Below are 21491 nucleotides of genomic sequence, written 5' to 3' on the forward strand. Positions count from 1 at the left end.
AAACAATAAAGAATAAGTTTAATAAATATGCATGCATAAGTTTTTAAACCTCTGTAGGAAAATAAGGTATTAAAAAGTTTTAAAAACGGTTATTAGCACTACTATACAAAAACTCCCATAAATAAATAAGATGATGATAATTTTGATAATGGTGATCAGGATTTGACAATGACAAACATGTTAGCATAAGTTTTTGTTAGCATGCTAGCTTCTTCAGAACCTTTATCACTGGGGCATCTGGGTGGCTCAATTGGCTAAGCATCCAACTCTTGATTTCAGCTCAGGTCATGACCTCAGGGTTGTGAGATCAAGCCTCACATAGGGCTCCATGCTGAGCAGAGAGTCTTCTCTCTCTCTCTCTCTCAAGTAAATACATTTCTGGGTGCCTGGGTGGCTCAGTCGTTAAGCATCTGCCTTCAGCTCAGGTAATGACCCCAGGTCCCAGGGATCGAGTCCTGCATCGGGCTCTCTGCTCAGCAGGAAGCCTGCTTGTCCCTCTCCCACTTCCCCTGCTTGTGTTCCTGCTCTTGCTGTCTCTCTCTGTCAAATAAATAAATAAAATCTTTTAAAAAATAATAATAAAATAAAGTAAATACATTTTTTTAAAAATCTTTAAAAACCACATACACAAATTTTATCAGGTCAGATGAACAAGAAAATAAAAACAACCCTCCCCCCACCTGCCACCAGCAGCTTTGAATTCTCCTTCAATTTTAGCTGTCACTTTCCATTTTCTCAACTATTTAATGAATGGATCCTAACTGGATTTTTGCTGGTACTATAATAAATTCAGAAAAACCCAAAGTATTTAAAAAGGAATGAATAAGGGAGGAAGATGTGGCTTTATGGACAGAGCATTACCAAAGGGAAAAATCTGATGTTAGGATTCTTATTTTTTAGTCTTTTGATGTGGAAAAGAATCCAAAATTATGGTGTAAAAATAAGAGGGTTTTTTTTGTTCTTTAAGATTTACTCATTTATTTTATTTTTTTTAAAGATTTTATTTATTTATTTGAGAGAGAGAATGAGATAGAGAGCATGAGAGGGGGGTGGGTCAGAGGGAGAAGCAGACTCCCCGCTAAGCAGGGAGCCCGATGTGGGAGTCGATCCCGGGACTCCAGGATCATGACCTGAGCCGAAGGCAGTCGCTTAACCAGCTGAGCCACCCAGGCGCCCTACTCATTTATTTTAGAAAGAGAGAGAGAGAGAGAAAGAGAATGGGGGTAGGAACAGAGGGAGAGAACCCCCAAGCAGACTCCCCACTCAGCACGGAGCCCCACACAGGGCTTGATCCCATGACCTATGAGATCATGACTTGAGCTGAAACCAAGAGTTAGACACTCAACTGATGGAGCCACCCAGGTGCCCCAATAAAGAGGTTTTCTAAAATAAAGGAAGGAAGAGCCTGATAATACTAGTGTTCTATCTAAAGAAGCATTCTAGATGTGGTCTTATTTTAAAAAAAGATTTAAGTCAAGGGGTTATTTCCAAGGGAATAGGAACTCATCCAGGTCTCGCTAGGGGTTTCTGAAGAGTCTAAATCTGTCTTAAAGGATCAAACATCAAAGAAATAGAATTTCCACTTCTTTCCATGTTGAGATAACTGGTACTGGACTTGCCCTCCAACTGTAAACAACTGGAAAGCTCACAAAACTTTTGAATCAGGTGTTCTTAAACATTACCCAGACTGTGATACCTGGAACAAGACAGACCAGGTGAGTGGTAGAGGCACTTTCTTTCAGTGTAAGAATGGAAGAACCCAAGCAAAGCATGGTTGTCTCACTGAGTTAAAAGAGAGAGATCAGAAATTGAGAAGGCCAAAATAGTTGGAATTTGTAGGACCAGAAATCTAGAGTAGAAAGAGGGAATCTATTGCTGAATAATATATATATATATATATATATATATATATATTATATATATATGCATAGGATAAAATTCCATAAAGCCAGGCAAAAAACAAACAAACAAACAAACAAAAACCAAACAAATAAACTACCAGGGAACAATAAGCTGAAAAATGGCCAGAGCAAGAATTCAGAGTTTCAACCACTAAGACATTCAGTAGAGACCCAAAAAGAATGATGACTTTTTAGTAGGGTTGAGTAGACTCAAGAGTAAAGGCTACTCTGCACTTACCCAGACAAAGCTCAAAAACAAGTCTCAAAAGATCAAGCTCATCTACGAGTTACTTAACACTCTTTAAAAGAAGAAAACAAAATCCAGACTCAAAAAAAAAAAGAAAAATTCACAATGTACAACATCAAATAAAAAATTACCACAAATGGAAAGAAACAGGAAAATCTGACCCAAACCAAGAAAAAGGCCAAGTAAAAGAAATAGACCCAAAAATGACAGAAATTATGGAATTAGCTAAAAAAATAACTTTCAAACAGCTATTATAATATAACCCAGGAATGTAAAGAAAAACAAATATAGTGACAAGAAATCAGGAGATATATATATATAGACATATATATAGATAGATATATATTCATAACTATACAAAGGATATATGACAGATAAGTAAATAAGTAGGTAAACAGAAAATAATTTTATTTATTTTTAAATTTTTATAAAATATAATTGACTTTTTAAAACTAAAACAATAACAATGTATTAGGCAGTTTATAACATACAGAGAAATAAACTGCATTTAAAAAATAGGACAAAGGATGGAAGGAGACAATGGAAATAAACTATTGTAAGGGCCTTGTATTATACAAAAATGGTATAATATTATTTGAAGGTGTACTCTGACAAATTAAAGAAGAATTTTGTAAATGCTAGCACAACCACTAAATAAAACAGAGTATAACTAATAAATGATTAGTACAGATCAAATGAAATACTATAAAACACTTGCTTAATCTAAAAGACAAAAAAGAAAGATAAAAGGGATAAAAAAATAAAATAGAAAAATAGCAAGATGGTAGACTTAAATTTAAAGATACTGATAATTACATTAAATATAAATGATCCAGACAAGGGGTTGTCAAACTATGGCCAGTAAATGTTTTGTAAATAAAATCTTATTGGAATATACTCATTCATTAATGTATTATCTATGTCAGCTTTCATACTACAATAGCAGAAGTGAATAGCTGAGACAGACAGACTGCACTGCATGTCTTATAAAGCTGAAAATATTTACTATGTGGCCCTTTACAGAAAGTTGGTCAACCATCCTGCCCCCCACCTGGTGTTTGCAATTAAAAAAGCAAAGATCGTTAAACACAATAAAAAATTGAAATCAACTATAGGTGGTCTACAAGAAACATTTTATTTTTTTATTTTTTTAAGATTTTATTTATTTATTTGACAGAGAGAGAAACAGCAAGAGATCCCCACAAGCAGGGGGAGTGGGAGAGGAAGAAGCAGGCTTCCCGCCGAGCAGGGAGCCCAATGTGGGGTTCGATCCCAGGACCCTGGGATCATGACCTGAGCCGAAGGCAGATGCTTAATGACTGAGCCACCCAGGTGCCCTCTACAAGAAACATTTTAAATTCAGAAACACGTACATGTGAAAAGTGTATGGGTGGAAAAAGATTTGCCATGCAAAAACTAATCTGGGAGAAATCTGGTGACTAGATTACAATCAGACAAAATAGACTTTGGGTCAAAGATTAGTATCAGGGATAAAGAGGAATATTTGATAATAATAAAATGCTCAATATATCAGGAAGATATAACAATCTTTTTCTCTTTTTTGGAGAGAGAGAGAGAGCATGCAGAGGGGGAGGGGCAGAGGGAAAGAGAGAATCTTAAGCCGGCTCCAGGTCCAGTGCAGAGCCTGACGCAAGACTATCTCATGACCCTGAGATCATGACCTGAGCCGAAATCAGATGCTCAACTAAATGAGCGATCCAGGAACCCCAAGAAGATATAACAATCTTAAATGTCTATACACTTAGTAATAAAGTTGTGAAATAAATGAAGCAAAACCTTACAAATTAATGGGAGAAATAAGCAAATTCACAATTCTATTTGGAGATTTCAACATGATTCTATAACTGCTTAGACAAGAAGGCAGAAAATAAGTAAGACTATAGAAGACTTCAACAAAACTATTGACTGGTTTAATCTAATTGACATTTATGGAATGGTAAACCCCATAACACCAGAATATACATTCTTTTCAAGTGCACACTGAATATCACTAAGATAGACCATATGCTGGACCATAAAACAAATCTCAAAAAAAGAATGAAAATCATACAAAGTATGTTTTCTCTTCATAAGACAATTAAAGTAGAAATCAATAATAAAAAAGATCTGGGAAATCCCCAAATATTCAGAAATTAAATAATACCTTCTAAGCCATGGGTCACAATGTAAATAAGAAGATATTATTTGGTAATGAATATACAATGTATCAAAATATATGGGATGATGTTAAAGCAGTGCTCAATGGGAAGTTTACAGTGTGAAATGCTTAAAGTAGAAAAAATTCTTTAAATCAATAATCTATCTTAAGAAGCTAAAAACTAACAAACATAATGTGAATAGAAAAAAAGGGAAACAATAAAGAGAACAGTGGGAATCAGTGTAATGAAAAATGGAGAAATAACAGAAAAAATAATTTAAACCAATGGCTTGTTCTTTGAAAAGATCAGTAAAATTAACAAACACCTCACTAGCATGATCAAGAAAAAGAAACACAGGGATAAAAATCATATTATCATTGCAATAAATGCAGAAAAAGCATTTGACAAAATTCAATATTTGTTGATGATAAAAACTCTCAACAAAGTGGGTGTAGAGGGAACATACCTCAATATAATAAAGTCCATATATGAAAATGATAAAAAAACTAAGAGCTTTCCATATAAGATCAGGAACAAGACAAAGATATCCACTCTCACCATTTTTATTCAACAGTACTGAAAATCCTAGCCACAGTGATCAGACAAGAAAAAAAGAGTAAGAGGCATCCAAATTGGTAAGGCAGATGACATGATATTATACATAGAAAACCCACAGACTCCACCAAAAAACTATCAGAATTCAGTAAAGTTGCAGAATACAGAATACCCAGAAATTGGTAGTGTGTCTATACAGTAATAACGAGGTAGCAGAAAGAGAAATTAAGAAAACAATCCCAGGGGGGCACCTGGGTGGCTATCATTAAACGTCTGCCTTCGGCTCAGGTCATGATCTCAGGGTCCTGGGATCGAGCCCCACATCGGGCTCCCTGCTCGGTGGGAAGCCTGCTTCTCTCTCTCCCACTCCCCCTGCTTGTGTTCCCTCTCTCAGTATGTCTATCTCTGTCAAATAAATAAATAAAATCTTTAAAAAAAGAAAGAAAGAAAGAAAACAATCCCAGGGATGCCTGGGTGGCTCAGTCAGTTAAGCGTCTGCCTTCTGCTCAGGTCGTGATCCCAGGATCCTGGGATAGAGTCCTGCATCGGGCTCCCTGCTCAGCGGGGAGCCTGCATCTCCCTCTGCCTGCCTGCCTCTCTCTCTGACAAAGAAATAAAATCTTAAAAAAAAAAAAAAAAGAAAACAATCCCAGTTACAAATGCATCAAAAAGAATAAAATATCCATGAATAATCTTAACCAAGGAGGTAAAAGACCTGTACTCGAAAAACTATAAAACGCTGATGAAAGAAACTGAAAACAACACAAACTGAAAGACATACCACTCTCATGGATTGAAAGAATCACAGGACATGAGGTCAATACCAAAAGAAATCAATTGTATTGTTATATAACCACAAATCTTTCCAAAATGAAATTAAAATATCAATACCATTTATAATAACATCAAAAAGCATTAAATATTTAGTGGTAGATTTAAGAAAAAATAGGTGCAAGACCCGTATACTGAAAAATAAACACTGGTGAAAACACATAAAGACTTAAATAAATATACAGGTAAATCTTTTCATGTATTGGAAGATAATATCTTTAAGATATCAATCCTCCCCAAATTGATCTACACATTCGATGTAATCTCATTTTGTAGAAATTGACAAGTTTATCTTAAACTGCATACAGAAATGTAAAGGACCTAGATATTCAAGAATTATTTTGAGAAAGAAGAACAAATTTGAGAACCTAATGCTTCCTATTTTAGAATTCTACTGGAATTCAGTCGGTTAAGCAGCTGAGGCTGGGGGAATCTGACTGCAAAGGCCAATGAGAGAATGTTTTGAAGTCATGGAAATGTTCTGTGTCTTGGCTGTGGTGTTTTATATATAAACATAAATATAAAAATATGTGGTGTATATATATATATATATATATATATATATATATACACACACACACACACGTATATATAGTAATATATAAAGTAATAATTCATATATTTATAGTAATTAATAATTATGCCATTATTTATATATTTACATATTATAACTTATATGTATATATAATTGTCAATACTCTTTGAAATATACACTTATTTTTTTTTAAGATTTTATTTACTTGAGAGAGAAAGCACAGAGGGAGAGGGAGAAGCAGACCCCCACTGAGCAAGGAGTCGGATGCAGGGCTCAATCCCAAGACCCTGGGATCATGACCTGAGCCGGAGGCAGACGCTTAATCAACTGAGCCACCCAGGCGCCCCTGAAATGTACACTTATAATAAATGCATTTTATCATATGTAAATACCTCAATAAAATTGATTTTTTAAAAATCAAATAACCAACTTGGCGAAGAGTAAGTTATAAACCACTAATTTTTTGTTTAGCTCTTATGTGTGGTCTTATAAAACCTGAAACTTCCTTCATTTTACCATGAAAGTGTTCTACCCAAGCAATATGTCTTTTCCGTTAGGATACTGTGCTGTTTTTCCTCAGTAATTTTAAAAAATCTAGCAAAATAAGCTACTTACCAATATAGTTCTTCGACATGGCAACTTCTCTGACTTCAATATGGACAGAGCCTCTTGGTATCTGCACTACTTCCATGTAGCCTGGAATACAGAACATAGCTAGTAATAAACAGCACGTGCAGCCTTGGTTAGAAAATGAGTGTTTAGGAACCTCTCAGTAATAAGCTTCCCTGTTCTTTAAGTCTTTCTTTGACTTAGCACTTTATAAATTATGAAATATGGGCAAATTCCCCTTTTAGGTTCAGGAACACATATAGAATATTTCACTTTTTCTCTAAAAATATCTCAAAATAGTCTTTAAAGCCTCAACATGTATAATACTGGTTCATGGTTTGTTTGTTTTTTTCTCAACACATTGTTCTCCCATCAACGCCCTGTGGGAATTCCCATCTGAGGGAAACATGGCTAAAGGAAGTCAAGTAGAAAGGGAATCATATTTCCTCAAAATATCTTACATGTATCTATATTTAATACTTAAGAGACTGAAAGCAATTTAGGGAAAAAACATAGTCTGCCTAAATAAAAAATTCAAAAAGAAGGGGGTGGGAAAGAAATCAAGCATTTTGACTATTCCCAGGACATCAGTGGTGTGAGGAAGAGTTCTCTCTACACACTCACCTCCTCTGGGCAACGAATCATTGAAGAACCCTTCAATGGCATCACATGTGCTTCCATCCCCTCCACAGACACGACATCTATCTTCCCTAGCATCGGATCCCAAAATATTATCACAACCTACATGCTGAAAACAGAGAAGAATATTCAGTATGTCATAAAGAGGAATTCTTGGAACCATAACTAACCAAATAAATATAACTTATTCATTTATTTGTTTTTCCAATAAAGGAAATCAAAACAGGAAATATTTTCCTCTTTCCACTTTTTCCTTTACTGTCTAGTAAGTTCTTAGCTAAAATTTCTCAACATATCAGTTTAAAGGAAAAAAATTCTGATTCCCCAAGGAATATATGTCTATATTTCCAACCTAGATTTCTTCTTCATTTATAGATACCATGTTCCAAATCTTAAAATATTATAATCTGTTGGCAATGGACTCTTACTTATACCTTCAATCAAGAAATGAAAGAATTAAGAAAAATGCCATGTTGTCCTACACACAACATTTATAACAGCAGGAATCATGACTGAGCATTATGGTTTGACCTTTCTAAACCACTGGCTCTTTTGGATATCCAATTGTTAGCATCAAGGATTAGTTGTGGAATTTAAAACTGCATAAACGTTTAAAAATGAATACCTGTTTCCACCAGCTGAATAAAATTGCCATAAAAACAAGCATATGTAAGCATATGATCTTGGAAGCTGAAATTCTACCTTTCAGTTTTGCATTTAATCATAGAAACGTGGGGCGCCTGGGCGGCCCAGATGGTTGGGCGTCTGCCTTCGGCGGGGGTCGTGATCCCGGGGTCCTGGGATCGAGTCCCGCATCGGGCTCCCTGCTCCTTGGGAGCCTGCTTCTCCCTCTGCTTCTCTCTCTCTCTCCCTCTCTCTCTCCCTCTGTCTCTCATGAATAAAAAAAAAAAGATATAAAAAAATTAAAAAATCATAGAAATGTGGATTTTTATACATTTTTGTTACATATTTTGGCACTTGAATTTGTATAATGACCTTTAGCCACTGATATCAGGCATGTGATCTCTGAATAAAACCTGCACTTTTGTCTTTGCTACCCGAAAAAAAATTTTAATACTGTCATAGAAATAACACACATGCACAGGATCATTAGATATATTGAGAATCAAGTAGCCTGAAGGACAGAAACTTTTGCAAGAAATTATGACACAAAACAGATAGTGTTTTTATCTCTTCTTTCTCAGTTTCTGAGACTTAGTTTTGTGCTTCTCTTTAATATAAAATAAAAACAAACAAGGAAAAAAGTTATGAGAACAGTGGTTTTTGCAGCTTTTCTTATTATGATTAGATTTATTCACAGGTCTAGGAAAACAGTATGGATTTGCTCTTATAACTCTCAACTAGTCAGGCTAATTCTCTAAAGTAAATGCTTTAATAAGGTAAAGACTAACTCTATAATGAAAACCACTGTGCTTCAAAATGCTTCAAAAAGAGGCAAAGTAGGAGGAACATAGCTGTTTTACACTTTGAGGAAAAATTATGCTATGAAATGTATCAAACAATCTTCCAATGAAAACATGTGGTAGCCATATGAATAAGAGCTGAATCCTTGTTCCCTCTCTCTTCCTATCATATTTGTAATCTGTTTATAAACGGAACAGAACAGAAATAAGTCCAAAATATATTCAGAGCTCTAGCAATTACTCTATACATAACTCGAGCACCAAAATAAATCATATCTGCATGATGTTTGAATATGAATAGGCTATTCTACCTTTTTTTTTTTTAAGATTTTATTTATTTGAGAGAGAGAGAATGAGAGATAGAGAGCACAAGAGGGAAGAGGGTCAGAGGGAGAAGAAGACTCCCTGCTGAGCAGGGAGCCCGATGTGGGACTCGATCCCAGGACTCCAGGATCATGACCTGAGCCGAAGGCAGTCATTCAACCAACTGAGCCACCCAGGCGCCCTGGCTATTTTACCTTTAACTATATGTACTGTTAACCTAATTTCTCTAAAATGTAGCTCTCTTTTATTAAAGCTGAGCATAGTATTAATTAGGAGCGACTACCTGAGAAAAAAGATAAAAGTCTCAAAAGCCCCCCCAAAAAGGAGTAAAATTCATAATTGGAGCAACCTTGCATTCCCCATTGATACAGATATCCAGTGAATCAGCATTGCACTGAGTCCCATCAATCACCGCAGGGGCACGTTCAGTGTAGAAGTTGTAACCTTCAGCCAAGCAGTTTAATGCACAAGGTTTTACCCCACCTGGACAAATACAGCAGAAAAGAGATAAATGGAGTGGTTCTTTTAAGAAACAGTGATTCCATATTAACCACAGTAAATTTACAATTCATACAGACATCATTCCCTCACTATATACCCAGATGTTTCTTTCCTCCTTTGCTAAAATTTCGTATTTAATTTCATTGTTTGTGCAACTTGACAGAAGATCTATTGAACAGTTTTAGGTTTAAAATGTTCAGGTATTTCCAACATATATTTAACAATATATTTTAGGTCAAAAGGAATCACAGTAGAGGTACCTGAATGTTGAAAAAAATGGATGAAATAAAAACCTTTTTCAAAAACTAAGAAAATAAAGTTTGTGGCTTGACACAATAACTTCATATAGCAAGTGGGAATTTCTACAACATATGTCACTTGTTAACTGAAGCTGATACAAAAACTCTACTTCAAGCAAGGATATGGTAGTTGTAAAAAGAAAAAACAAAACAAAACAAAACCCTCTAAATTTATACCTGCTTTAAACATACCATATTCCATGAATGTGTCTTTAGTGTAGAAATAAGTTTTTAAGAGATACGCAAATCAAAGGTAAAATTAATTATAGCATTAAATTTGAATAATTCTTGTTACTAAATCAAAGATAATTACATATAGCATTAAACATGAATAATTAAAACAATACCTAATTTTATTTTGTGAATAGAATAACTTCATCATTTTCATTTTGTCACTGAAATTTGTATTTCTTAAGGTTGATGTGAAAAATAGGCATAAATAGTAGAATTAAAAAAAAAGAGTAATATCATAATCTCATAGTATATTGGAAAGACAGCAATATATATGAATTTATTTTACTCAAAACAGTGCATGGGAAAGTTACTTATAAGTATGTAACTACTGATTGAAATTATGACTTAAAAACACTTTATGTCCAACCTTCATTTGATGAAGTTTAAAACACTTTGTTTTTATTCTAATTGTGCTGATAAAATTTCTCTTTGAAATAAAGAAGACTGTTTCTAACAACAAAAATAAGGCAGAAAGATAAAATGACATGCTTAGTCTTAGTAAAAAGTACAAATCTCAGGGAAGGTATGTGAAATAAAAGAGACAAGCCAACTGAGTGATAGAGACAATGGTAAATTAAAGAGAACATTCCATTAAAGGAGATCATTGTTATAGTTGATTGTTTTATAATGCAAGAAGATGGCCCAATATTGTCAGATACTGTTTTTTCATGAGAAGATGGAAACCTAGATTTTTAAAATAAAAACTCTTTTTGGTAATTCATTCAAAGTTTTGAAAAATACTGTGGAGATTAAAACATCTATATAAGTAAAAACTGGTTGCTGAACTGCCAGTTTACCACCTATCGCCTAAGTCCATGTTTGCTTCCATTTTCAATGTGTACAGGCTATAGAACTTCTATATAATTTGAAATGTTATTATTAGACTTAAGTTAATGGTACCTTTTGCTCTACTGAGCACAAATATAACAAGTAATAAACAGAATAATTTCTTCCTAAACTGACAATCAAGGTATTTATATTTATTTTTGTAAGATTCTCATGAATAAAATTGCTCTAAATTTCCATGAACCTTACTGGGATTTTTTTCATTACTACTCAGTATAGTTCTTTTCCCATTTTTTATTATAGTGCTTTGGAATTTAATGTAGGTTTTTATGTATCAGGCTTTAACAAGAGAACATGAGTGTTGTTTACTCAATTTTAACGTTTTTTAATTATGTAAGGTAGTATTTGATATGTAGGACATATAAATGCTATGGCTGTATTCCTTAGACTACCATAATATGTGATGATAATAAAAATACATTTTTCCCTTTTTTATTACTAAAGATATATTCAGCTTCCTCAGCTACAGAGAGGTTTTTTGTTTTTTGTTTTAAAGTAGGCTCCGCACCCAGCATGGAGCTCAACGCAGGACTTGAACTCATGACACTGAAATCAACACCCAAGCTGAGATCAGGAGAGTCAGACACTTAACCAACTGAGCCACCCAGGCACCCCACTCAGCTACAGTGAGTTTTCAGAAGAGATACTGCTACTATTTTGAGAAAACTTTTAAGATGATTCTCTAAATGGAAGGTCACATCATTACCAGTTACCTTCATCGAAAGCTTATTATGAATTTAGGGTTAATTGACTATGCTTATAATTACCTAGATGCTAAGTATTAAATCTGTAAATTATATCAGACACTTCTTTTCCTCCTACAGTAAGACAAAATAATCCTAACTGTATACGTACCTAATAAAAGCAATTTGAAATACATGAAGAAAAACTTACAAAAAAGAAAGCAAAGCCATAAAACAGTTGGAGATTTTAACACACTTCTCTCAGTAACTGATAGAAGAACTATAGCAGAAAAAAATCAGAAAGAATATAAAAGATTTAAACAATACTATCAGCCAACTTGATGCAATGGATATCTATGGAACACTGTATCCAACAATTGCAGAAAACACATCCTTTCCAAGCAAAAATAGAACATTACCAACATGAACAAGAAATGATACTATAAAACAAATCTCAATTAATTTAAAAAATTTAAATCATACAAACTATTCTCTGATCATAGTAGAAATTATAAATCAAGAACCAAAACAAATCTAGAAAGTAGCAAATATTTGGAAATAAAGATAACATAGTTCTAAATAACCCATGGGTCAAAGAAGAAATCACAATGTAAATAACAAAAGATTTTGACCTAAGGGCAATTTTTAAAAAATCAAGTTTGGTAATGCAGAAAAGCAAAATGAACCCCAAATCTAAACAATAATAAATATAAGAGCAAAAATTAATAAAAGAGAAAAAAGTAATAGAGAAAAGTACTAAAGCCAAAAGGTGACTATTTGAAAAGATTAATAAAATTAATAAACCTCAAGCAAACAGATCAAGAAAAAGAGAGAAAACACATATTGTCAATATCAGAAATGAAAGAGCATACATCACTACAGAGCCTACAGATATTAGACAGGACAGTAAGAGAATGTTATGATCAATTTTCTGTCAAGAAATGAGATAGGGGAGTAACATAAGTTTCTTGAAGACTTAAGAATTTTTTAAAAATCTGAATAGCCCTTTATCTACTAAAAGAGTTGAATTTGTAATAATTTTTTTTTCACAAAGAAAATATGAAGCCTGAGTGGTTTTAGTAGTGAATCTATTCTAAAGAGGAAATAATACCAATCCTACAATCTCATTCAAAATAAACAGGGATTCTATTTCTGGAAGCCAGAGTAACACTAGTACTCAAACTTGTCAAAGACATGACAGGAAAAAAATATTTGTGAATCAGAATTCCTTAAAAAAAATAGATGCAAACATCCTTAATAAAATATTAGAAATTAAATCCAACAACATATAAAAAGAGAAAAAATCATTCCCACATGGGGTTTATCCTAGGAATAAAAAGTTGGTTTGACATAATAAAGAAAAATACATATAATCATACATGTACAAATTGTACTGAAGAGCCAATCCAGTGCATTAAGGCAAGAACGTGAATTAAAAGGCATAACAATTGATACAGTCTCTACTTCCAGATAACATGACTATTTACCAAGAAAATCCTAAGCAATCTACAAAACAACTATTAGGACTAATAGTTGTTCTGAGAGGACAACTAAGGAAATTTAGGAAGGTCACAGAATACAAATTTAATACACAAAAATCTATGTATTTTTGGATACTAGAGCAAGCAATTGAAAATGATATATTTTAAACTTTTATTTACAATAGTTTCAAAAAAAAATTACTCAGGAATAGATTTAACAAAAGAAGTGCAAGACCTAACACCTAAAACTACAAAACATAGCTGAGAGAAATTAAAGAAAACATAAATAAATGGGTATATATATATATATATATATATATATATATATATATACAACATTCATAAATTCACTATCAAATTCAATATTCAATGTTAAAATAATATTGTTAATTCATCAGTTCCCCTTCAATTGATCTATAAATTCAACATGATAGCAATCATAAGCCCAGCATGTTTTTCTGTAGTAATTAATAGCAACTCTAAAATTTACATAGAAGTGCAAAGCACTTAGAATATCCAAAGGACTCTTGAAAAATAGATCAAACTTGGAGGAACTTACACCCTGTGTCCAAGACTACGTATTTATAATAATTCAGTCAGTGTGGTGCTAGCATAGTATTGCTACCATTTCATTTCATTGCACATTGTGCACATTTCATTGTGTATTTCTATTGTTGACAAATAAGTAGAACAAAATATAGTCCAAACTACAAATACACAACATAACCCCATATTATTTTTAGACTGTAGATCCAAATGTAAAGACAAAAACCATACAGCTTTTAGAAAAAAACATAAGAAAACATCTTCTTGAGTTGAGAAAGCAAAGATTTCTAAGACAGGACACTGAACACAATAACCATAAAAGGAAAAAAAATGAAAAAATAGTATTCATCAAAATTAAAATCTTATACTCATCCAAAACACCGTTAAAAAAGTAAAAGGAAAGCCCAAAGATGTGAAAAAATATTCATAAAATTTATCTGATAAATGACTGCCACTGAAGAATAAAAAGATACATAACCAATTAAAAATAGGCAAAGAATTTGAACACTTTACAAAAGAAGACTTATAAATGGTCAATAAGCACATAGAAATGTGCTCAACATAATCAAGGATCAGAAAACACAAATTAAAACTGCACTGAGACATTATTATACATCGACCAGAAGACTGAAAATACCAAACATTGGCAAGGATGTGGAACAAACATAACTTTCACATGTTGTTGGTGGGAGTGTAGTATGGTACATCATTTTGGAAAAACATCTGGCAATTTCTTTTAAAACTAAACTCACACCTACCCTACTGCCCAGCAATTCCACTCCTAAGTATTTACCCAAGAGAAATGAAAACATATGCTCACAAAAAGACTTCTACAAAAATGTTCACAGCAGCTTATTCAGAACAGCTGAAAACTAGAAACAACTCAGGTGGCCAGCCATCAATAACACAATGGGAAAACAAACTGGTTATTACAATGGAATGCTGCTCAGCAATAAAAAGGAATAAGCTATTCATACATGCAATAATGTGGATGGGTCTCAAAAATATTAGGCCCAAAACACAGGCCAACTATGACATGATTTCACTTATATGAAGTTCTGGCACCAGCAAAACTAATCTATGGTAAGGAAAAAAATATCAGAACAGTGGTTGCCTCTTGGAAGAAATAGGCAGCTATTGACTGGGAAGCACTATGAGGACTATGAGAATTTTGGAGGTATGGCAATATGTTAATAGGGCTTTGCAGGTGTACATATTTGTCAAAACTCAAGGGAAGTACAGGTAAGATTGTGCATTGCATTGTACATAGTCTAACCTGAAAAACAATAAATAAGTATTGAACTGTGGTTAATGTTATACATGCTGAAGTATTTAGAGGAAAGTATAGCAATGATTACAATTTACTTTGACATGCATCTAAAAAATAAATGGATTAATGGATAGAGAGATGACTAGACATGTAACAAAGTATATTATAATGTGAATAATAGAATCTTGTCAATGTAAAATTCTTTTAGTATTGCTCTGTTGGAAAATTTTCAAGGTAAGATATTAGAATAAAAAACAAACAATAAAAGTTTTTTAAAAGTACATTCAATTTCTCTAAGAGAAAATTTTAACAAAATTAAATTTGTATTTTGAGAGTACAAGAAAACTTCTGGTGTTTACTGAATAATTAGTGCTTGATACATGCCCAAATTAAAGGGTAAAAATGCTTCTCAACACTAAAAAAGAATAATAATAATCTATGGGAAGATCCTTGGCCTTTGACCAAAAAAGTATACAGGTTTTCCTGGCCACTTTTGAGTTGATTTATATTGTTATAAGTTGTTTTTAGGGTGATAATTCCAAATATTCAGTGATTATAAATGATTATAATGTAATGTCCATATACCCCAAGGAAGTCTCAAGAACTCAAAAGCATTATTTGAATTTATATCCTTTCTTGGACTTTTGTACCTTGTTAAATAGAATTAGATTTTTATAAATGATTTCTGATCATTTTTACTAACATAAGCTTTATTACAGGGAAACTGTATAGTACTGTAAGCGTTATCCTGCTCTGATTTGCAAACACTAATTTTTACTAGTAGGTGTATGAATGTATGTGTGTGTTTGTATGTATTTATATATTCTTTTATATTTGCAAAGCTCTCAAGCATGATGAATGCTCTGCTGGTTATACATTACCTCCAGTATAGGGTTTCCAGTTATAATACTTTCCACGGAAAGGCATATTGTCAAAGTCTGCACACTGTTTCTCTCGAAAATCTCGGGCCCCCAAAGGACATGGCTAAAATAAAATAAAATCATAAATGGTATGATTGTTGAAAAATACCAAAACTAAGGGACAATGTCCCTAAAATTAAAATTGCCTGAACTCGTCACTGCCTGATGCTGTAGCTACAATGCTGTCATTTACTTTACATTTACTTGTTCTACAGCAGTATTCAGACTGATGTATCTGAATTGTAATCTTAGCCACAGAATAAACAACTGAAGTAATTTATACGAAATTATGTGTGAGACAGTTTCCTTATAACTTTATACTCAGATACATGTCATAGTCCACTTTGCAATCAATCCATCAGGTACCTTTTTATAAACACACATAAAAACTAGATGAAGAAACTAAAACACATAATGTCTTTTGGTAACATTATTTAAGGTCCAGTTGCCAGAGCTACTCCCAGCTCTTTATTTTAGGGAATCAAGAGGCAGGTTTGTAACACAACATTCAGCCCTATTAACTGTGGTTTGGATCCCTACTACTAGAGCTGTTTACTGTCTAGCCTTGACAAAAACCATATTTTAAGATGTGGAATAAACTGGGCAAATGCTAGGCCTCAAGTCTAAACACCTTCAAATTCAAAGAATTTGGACTTACTAAGATTTACATTTAATCTATGAACATCACAGAAAATAAAATACTAAATTGGTTCAAAACATGTGTATGTGTTGGGTGGGGAAAGAGAAGGGTGTTGAGAGGGTCAAGAGAAGGATATTTGTTTTTAAAAGTTTGGAATGCTTCTTCTACCTGAATTTTTGTATAAAGGAAAACCTTGCTAATGTATTAGGTCTAGATTCCAAATACCACAGGCCATCCTAAATTCAATCTTTAAGTTCACAAAGAATTAAAAGTATAACATCTCACTGTGTTTGAGCAATATGACCTAATTTGACTTATCTTTTAGAGTTCTGCAGTTGTAGCACCTAAAACAGTCACTGCTTTTGATACACGATGGAGAAAATATCCTGCTCACATACTGAACAACAAAACAGGTCAGCAGATAAAATTCTCAATTGTGAATAAATAATGAGTAGATTAAACTCTCAGAGATCATTCGAGGACTTTTTACTACCCTCCCTTCGATCTCTACATTTACTTTATACAGTTTTCTGAGGTCAGTATACTGTAAATGGTCCCTTGAAGCATGTACAAAAATAATAGATCACAATGTGCAAATGGTCGCACGGTCATCATTACATCCTCTATATTGCGGTTCAAATCTCTACCATATCAAGTCCAAAACCTCAAATTCTGAAAACAGTGCAAATAGGTCCGCATTCCATTGTGAGCCCTGTGTTTTAAAATAATTTCTGCACGTAATTTCTAGGGGGTTAAAACTATTAAGAAGGAAGCCAAGAAAAGCCATGGGTACAGGAAGGAGAAGGTCATATGTTGGTAATAGTTGGAAAAAAAGGCCATCCTAGATGAAAGAAACTTATGAAATAATAAGAGGAGATGACATTTCATAGAAAACCACTGGTACATAAAAAAAGCCCTGAATTAACAAACTAAGGCATCATGAGGACTATTTACTTAAAAACAAACATAAAATCCCATTCTTGACTATCTTGTAATGAATCTCCTAAATACAGGCGAAGTAAAAAGTCCGACAGGAGGATATTATAGTTTAATAAAGCACTTGGATAACATTTCATAAAATTTCTGATCTATACTCTTTCCTGTGATAACCACTCAGGGTCAGCAGAATAAAAATATTAACAATGACAACAGCTATTTAGCATTTACTAAGCATTTAGCAAGTACCCACTCTATGGCACACTATTCGGAAGCCTATAGATGTATTATCTATTTAATCTCTTTCAACACTCTTAGGTGGCTGTGATTAATAATCCCTTTGAATACACTGGCTACAGAGGGTTGCTCAGTGATACTTTCAGGGTGTAAGGGCACTCCCTCATCTGAATGGGAGCTTCCTTTGAACTCTAAACGCTACAGTAACAGCATAAACTTTTAGCTCTGTTAATATGTATAAAAACTTAATAGGAGTAACTTGAGTTCCTGTCATTTCAGCAGCAAGTTTCTTTTCTTCTCCAAAATTACTTTTTCCTCATTTATAAAACAAGAGGACTAAAAGCAATTTGGAGTATGACAAACCGGGATTCAATTCTAACTTGGTCTTTTATTTAATTCATGGCTTTTAGCAATGTACTTAATTTTCCAAGCCTCATCCATAAACTGGGGATAATACTAGTATTTACCTCCTAGGTGAGGATTCATGTCAACTGTTTAGCTCTGTACCTGCCATAGAGCAGAACTGAATAGCTATTAGCAGCTGTTCTGGTCTTGGGTTTAGGCATTCTTAGATTCATTCCTCACCTTCTGCTCTGCTCTGTATCTCAGAGGAACAAACTCTGCAAGCTCCATTTTCCAGGCTTCTGTGTCTGCTGATTTCTGACAATGGTTCAGGCAGTTAAGGCACTACTGGGAGAAGCCAGAGTATTTCTCTTTCTTTCTTCACCTCAGGCAGCACCACAGGCAGAAGTAGAATCTTTTTGTGACTCCAACTTCAGGTAATAGCACCACACTTACCCACTCTCTCCACCCTCGGGCCCTATCCTATGATTCTAACAGGGTAAGGGGATGGATAGTGAGGTGGGAGGGAAGCTGTTTTAAAAGGTATGGTCAGAGGGGCGCCTGGGTGGCTCAGTTGATTAAGTGGCTGCCTTCGGCTCAGGTCATGATCCCAGGGTCCTGGGATTGAGCCCCACATCGGGCTCCCTGCTCAGCGGAGAGCCTGCTTCTCCCTCTCCCTCTGCCTGCCGCTCTGCCTACTTGTGCTCTCTCTGTGTCAAATAAATAAATAAATAAATAAAATCTTAACAAAAAAAGGTATAGTCTGAGAAATTCTCTCTAGTAAGGTGGCCCTTGAGTAGAGAGTTAAAAGAAACTGAAGGAGTGACTTACACATCAGTGAGAAGAGTAAACAGTAAATGCAAAGGCCCTGAAACTTGAGTGTGTTAAGGAGGTTCATAGAATAGCATGGAGGATGCAAGGGCTTAAGGAAACTGTAGTAGACTTGATCCCATGCCCTTCTGTTTCTAGAATATAACAGCTAGTGTTCCGTTTTCCTGATTTCAATGTTTCCTTCAGTGAATGCTCTGAATTTGTGCTGATTAGAAATTAACTCAGTAGGAATTGTATATTCTCATTCCAAACAGTAAGAGTGATCAAAGAAAAGAGTAATTTCTTAAGGAAAAATTACATAAAGTATATTTTTATTTTTGTTTTCTTAGGAATAGTAGAGAGTTTAAGGAGTAATGCGTTTTAAATTGCTTAGAGGTAATAAATGCTGACACCATGCAAAAACAGTGGGCATAAGCAACCAATTTTTTATGTAAAGCCTGACAGGTTTTCAGCCTCCTAGTGTTAACTCTAATCAAGCATCCTCTCCTTCTAAAAAGCAACCAGCAGGACCCCACATAAATCCAGAGGGCAAAACTGCAGGTCTCAGCATTTTTAATCTTAGTATTTTCAAAGAAATAATAAAAAAATTAGTACTAGCATCTTTATCAGCACTTTTTTTTTACAGAGATATGTTAGCACATTCTACAGTCTTATCTTATTGCTTCCAATTACACTGATTGCTTAAAAGCATCTCCTTTTGACTAAACACTTTTTATTGGTACATAAATCTAAAAACAAAGAAAGGATAATTCATTGGGGCATAAAAGTTGCTATAGAAAGAAATCTCAGCTTCCGCTGACAAACTTTGTAGTGGCATTTCTATTACTGGACTTCTAATCCTGGTTTTGTCTCAAAGAATACGGTGACCTTGGCAAGCCGCAGAAGCCCTTTGTGCCTTCTCTCTTTCATTTGCAAAATACACCCAAAATGCCACTTAACTTCAAGAGGAATACATCCCAAAATGTCTTGCAAATGAGGAAAATTCCGTAAATACTGTGTTATATCTTACGTGTAATAAAGTGTGAGCAGAAAGCTGAGCACGAAAATTCTTTTTCCCCTTTCCCATTCCTCTCCTCTTCGTAAAGGAGATAGGCAGGCTGGCAGGATACAAGGATTCCTATGGCCTCAGGTAAAATTGCAAAATGAGCAAAATTGGCATTTTATTCTACTTCTTTTCTCTATTGTGCTTTTCACCTTCTGCTGTTTCTTCCTTTATGCTTCCACAGTAAATGCACTTTTGCTTCTTCACTATTACACTAGACCACACTTCAACACTCCCCAGATTTAATTTTCTGCTTCCTCTCTAGGATGGCAATATATTCTTAGCTGGCTATACCCTATTAGTTTCAGGAGCATAAGTGGAATTTAAATTCCAGCCCCTGATCTGCTTAGCAAGTCACGTACTTGACATGGGACTGTGAAGAAAGGACATTTTTATTTGTTCACCCAAAAAGGCATCACTTTTCTAAGTCACACAATAACACACATGCTAACAAAGTCCTTGCTTCCACACCTCCTCTTAGAAGTTGCACACAAAACTCCTGATTTCCTAGTTACCAGGTATTGTATGATTATCTCACTAAAGTTAAATGTAATATCCAATGAATCAGCTCAACTAGTTTTGATTTAATCTTATCTTTTCTCTCCAAAATGGTTTCTCATTTTTTTGTAGTTTCACTGAATATTTACTTTTAAAGAAAAAGAAACAAAAGTCTGCTAAACCTATATTGTCCAAACTAGAATCTAGCTGTCATATTTGATACCATAATCCTCTGTGCAAGTTTTCAAACTTAAATCTATTTCTGTATGGCCTGAATTTAACTGAAATGCTATCTGTCCATAGCATAACCCTTTCCCCTAAGCCTGTGAAAATGTTAGGCAACATTCACTTTGTAATTTTTAAAACATCCCTTTTAAGAACAAAATAAACAAGCAAGTTCTATTCTGTGCTTAGAAGCTAGTCCTTATTTTTCAAAACATGATACACACCATAAAATTCATACTAACCCAAAGAAGATTAATGATACTTGCTCCTATTACCTTTTTGCCACATATAATACTATAAAAATATTATATATAATATTCATTAAAATCCAGTGTTGGATACATATCTGTTTTCTAATTATAACCTGGGACACGGTTATAACACTGTTAATGGATCAACTCTGTACCTTGTTATCACTTACCCCACACCTCTCCCTGGGGGCAAGGTCTGTAGTTTCAGAATGTTCTCAGCTATCTGGTTCTGCTGCAGGGTAAGGTTAGACTGGAAGTAAGACAATGTCAAAGGTGACCAAACTCTTTCAGAGAAGCTTACCTTGCCACACCCACCTCCCAAGGGCTCCATCTGTTACGAGAGCACTAAATAAGTACTCAGAAATCCTATGCCTGACTCAATCCCTTCCATGGTACTGCTCAGCTTTAGTTCCTCATTTTAAATACTTCAAAAAAAAAAAAAAACCTTGTTCTTCCTCTTTATAAAAGTGATTTGAAGATATAAT

General features: G+C 34.1%; 1 protein-coding gene across 1 annotated transcript in view; it reads right to left on the reverse strand.

Moving 5' to 3' along the window:
• Positions 1-21491, reverse strand: part of ADAMTS6 (ADAM metallopeptidase with thrombospondin type 1 motif 6) — a 295386-nt gene that overhangs the window by 58824 nt on the left and 215071 nt on the right. Inside the window, exons 14-17 of the mRNA XM_027606633.2 lie at positions 15966-16068; positions 9574-9707; positions 7462-7585; positions 6844-6924 (exon numbers count right to left, since the gene is read on the reverse strand). Of these exons, the coding sequence (XP_027462434.1) occupies positions 6844-6924; positions 7462-7585; positions 9574-9707; positions 15966-16068 (442 nt within the window). The remainder of the gene's footprint in view (positions 1-6843; positions 6925-7461; positions 7586-9573; positions 9708-15965; positions 16069-21491) is intronic.

Source organism: Zalophus californianus, chromosome 5 (genome assembly GCF_009762305.2).
Source record: "Zalophus californianus isolate mZalCal1 chromosome 5, mZalCal1.pri.v2, whole genome shotgun sequence".
In the NCBI taxonomy this organism is placed as follows: domain Eukaryota; kingdom Metazoa; phylum Chordata; class Mammalia; order Carnivora; family Otariidae; genus Zalophus; species Zalophus californianus.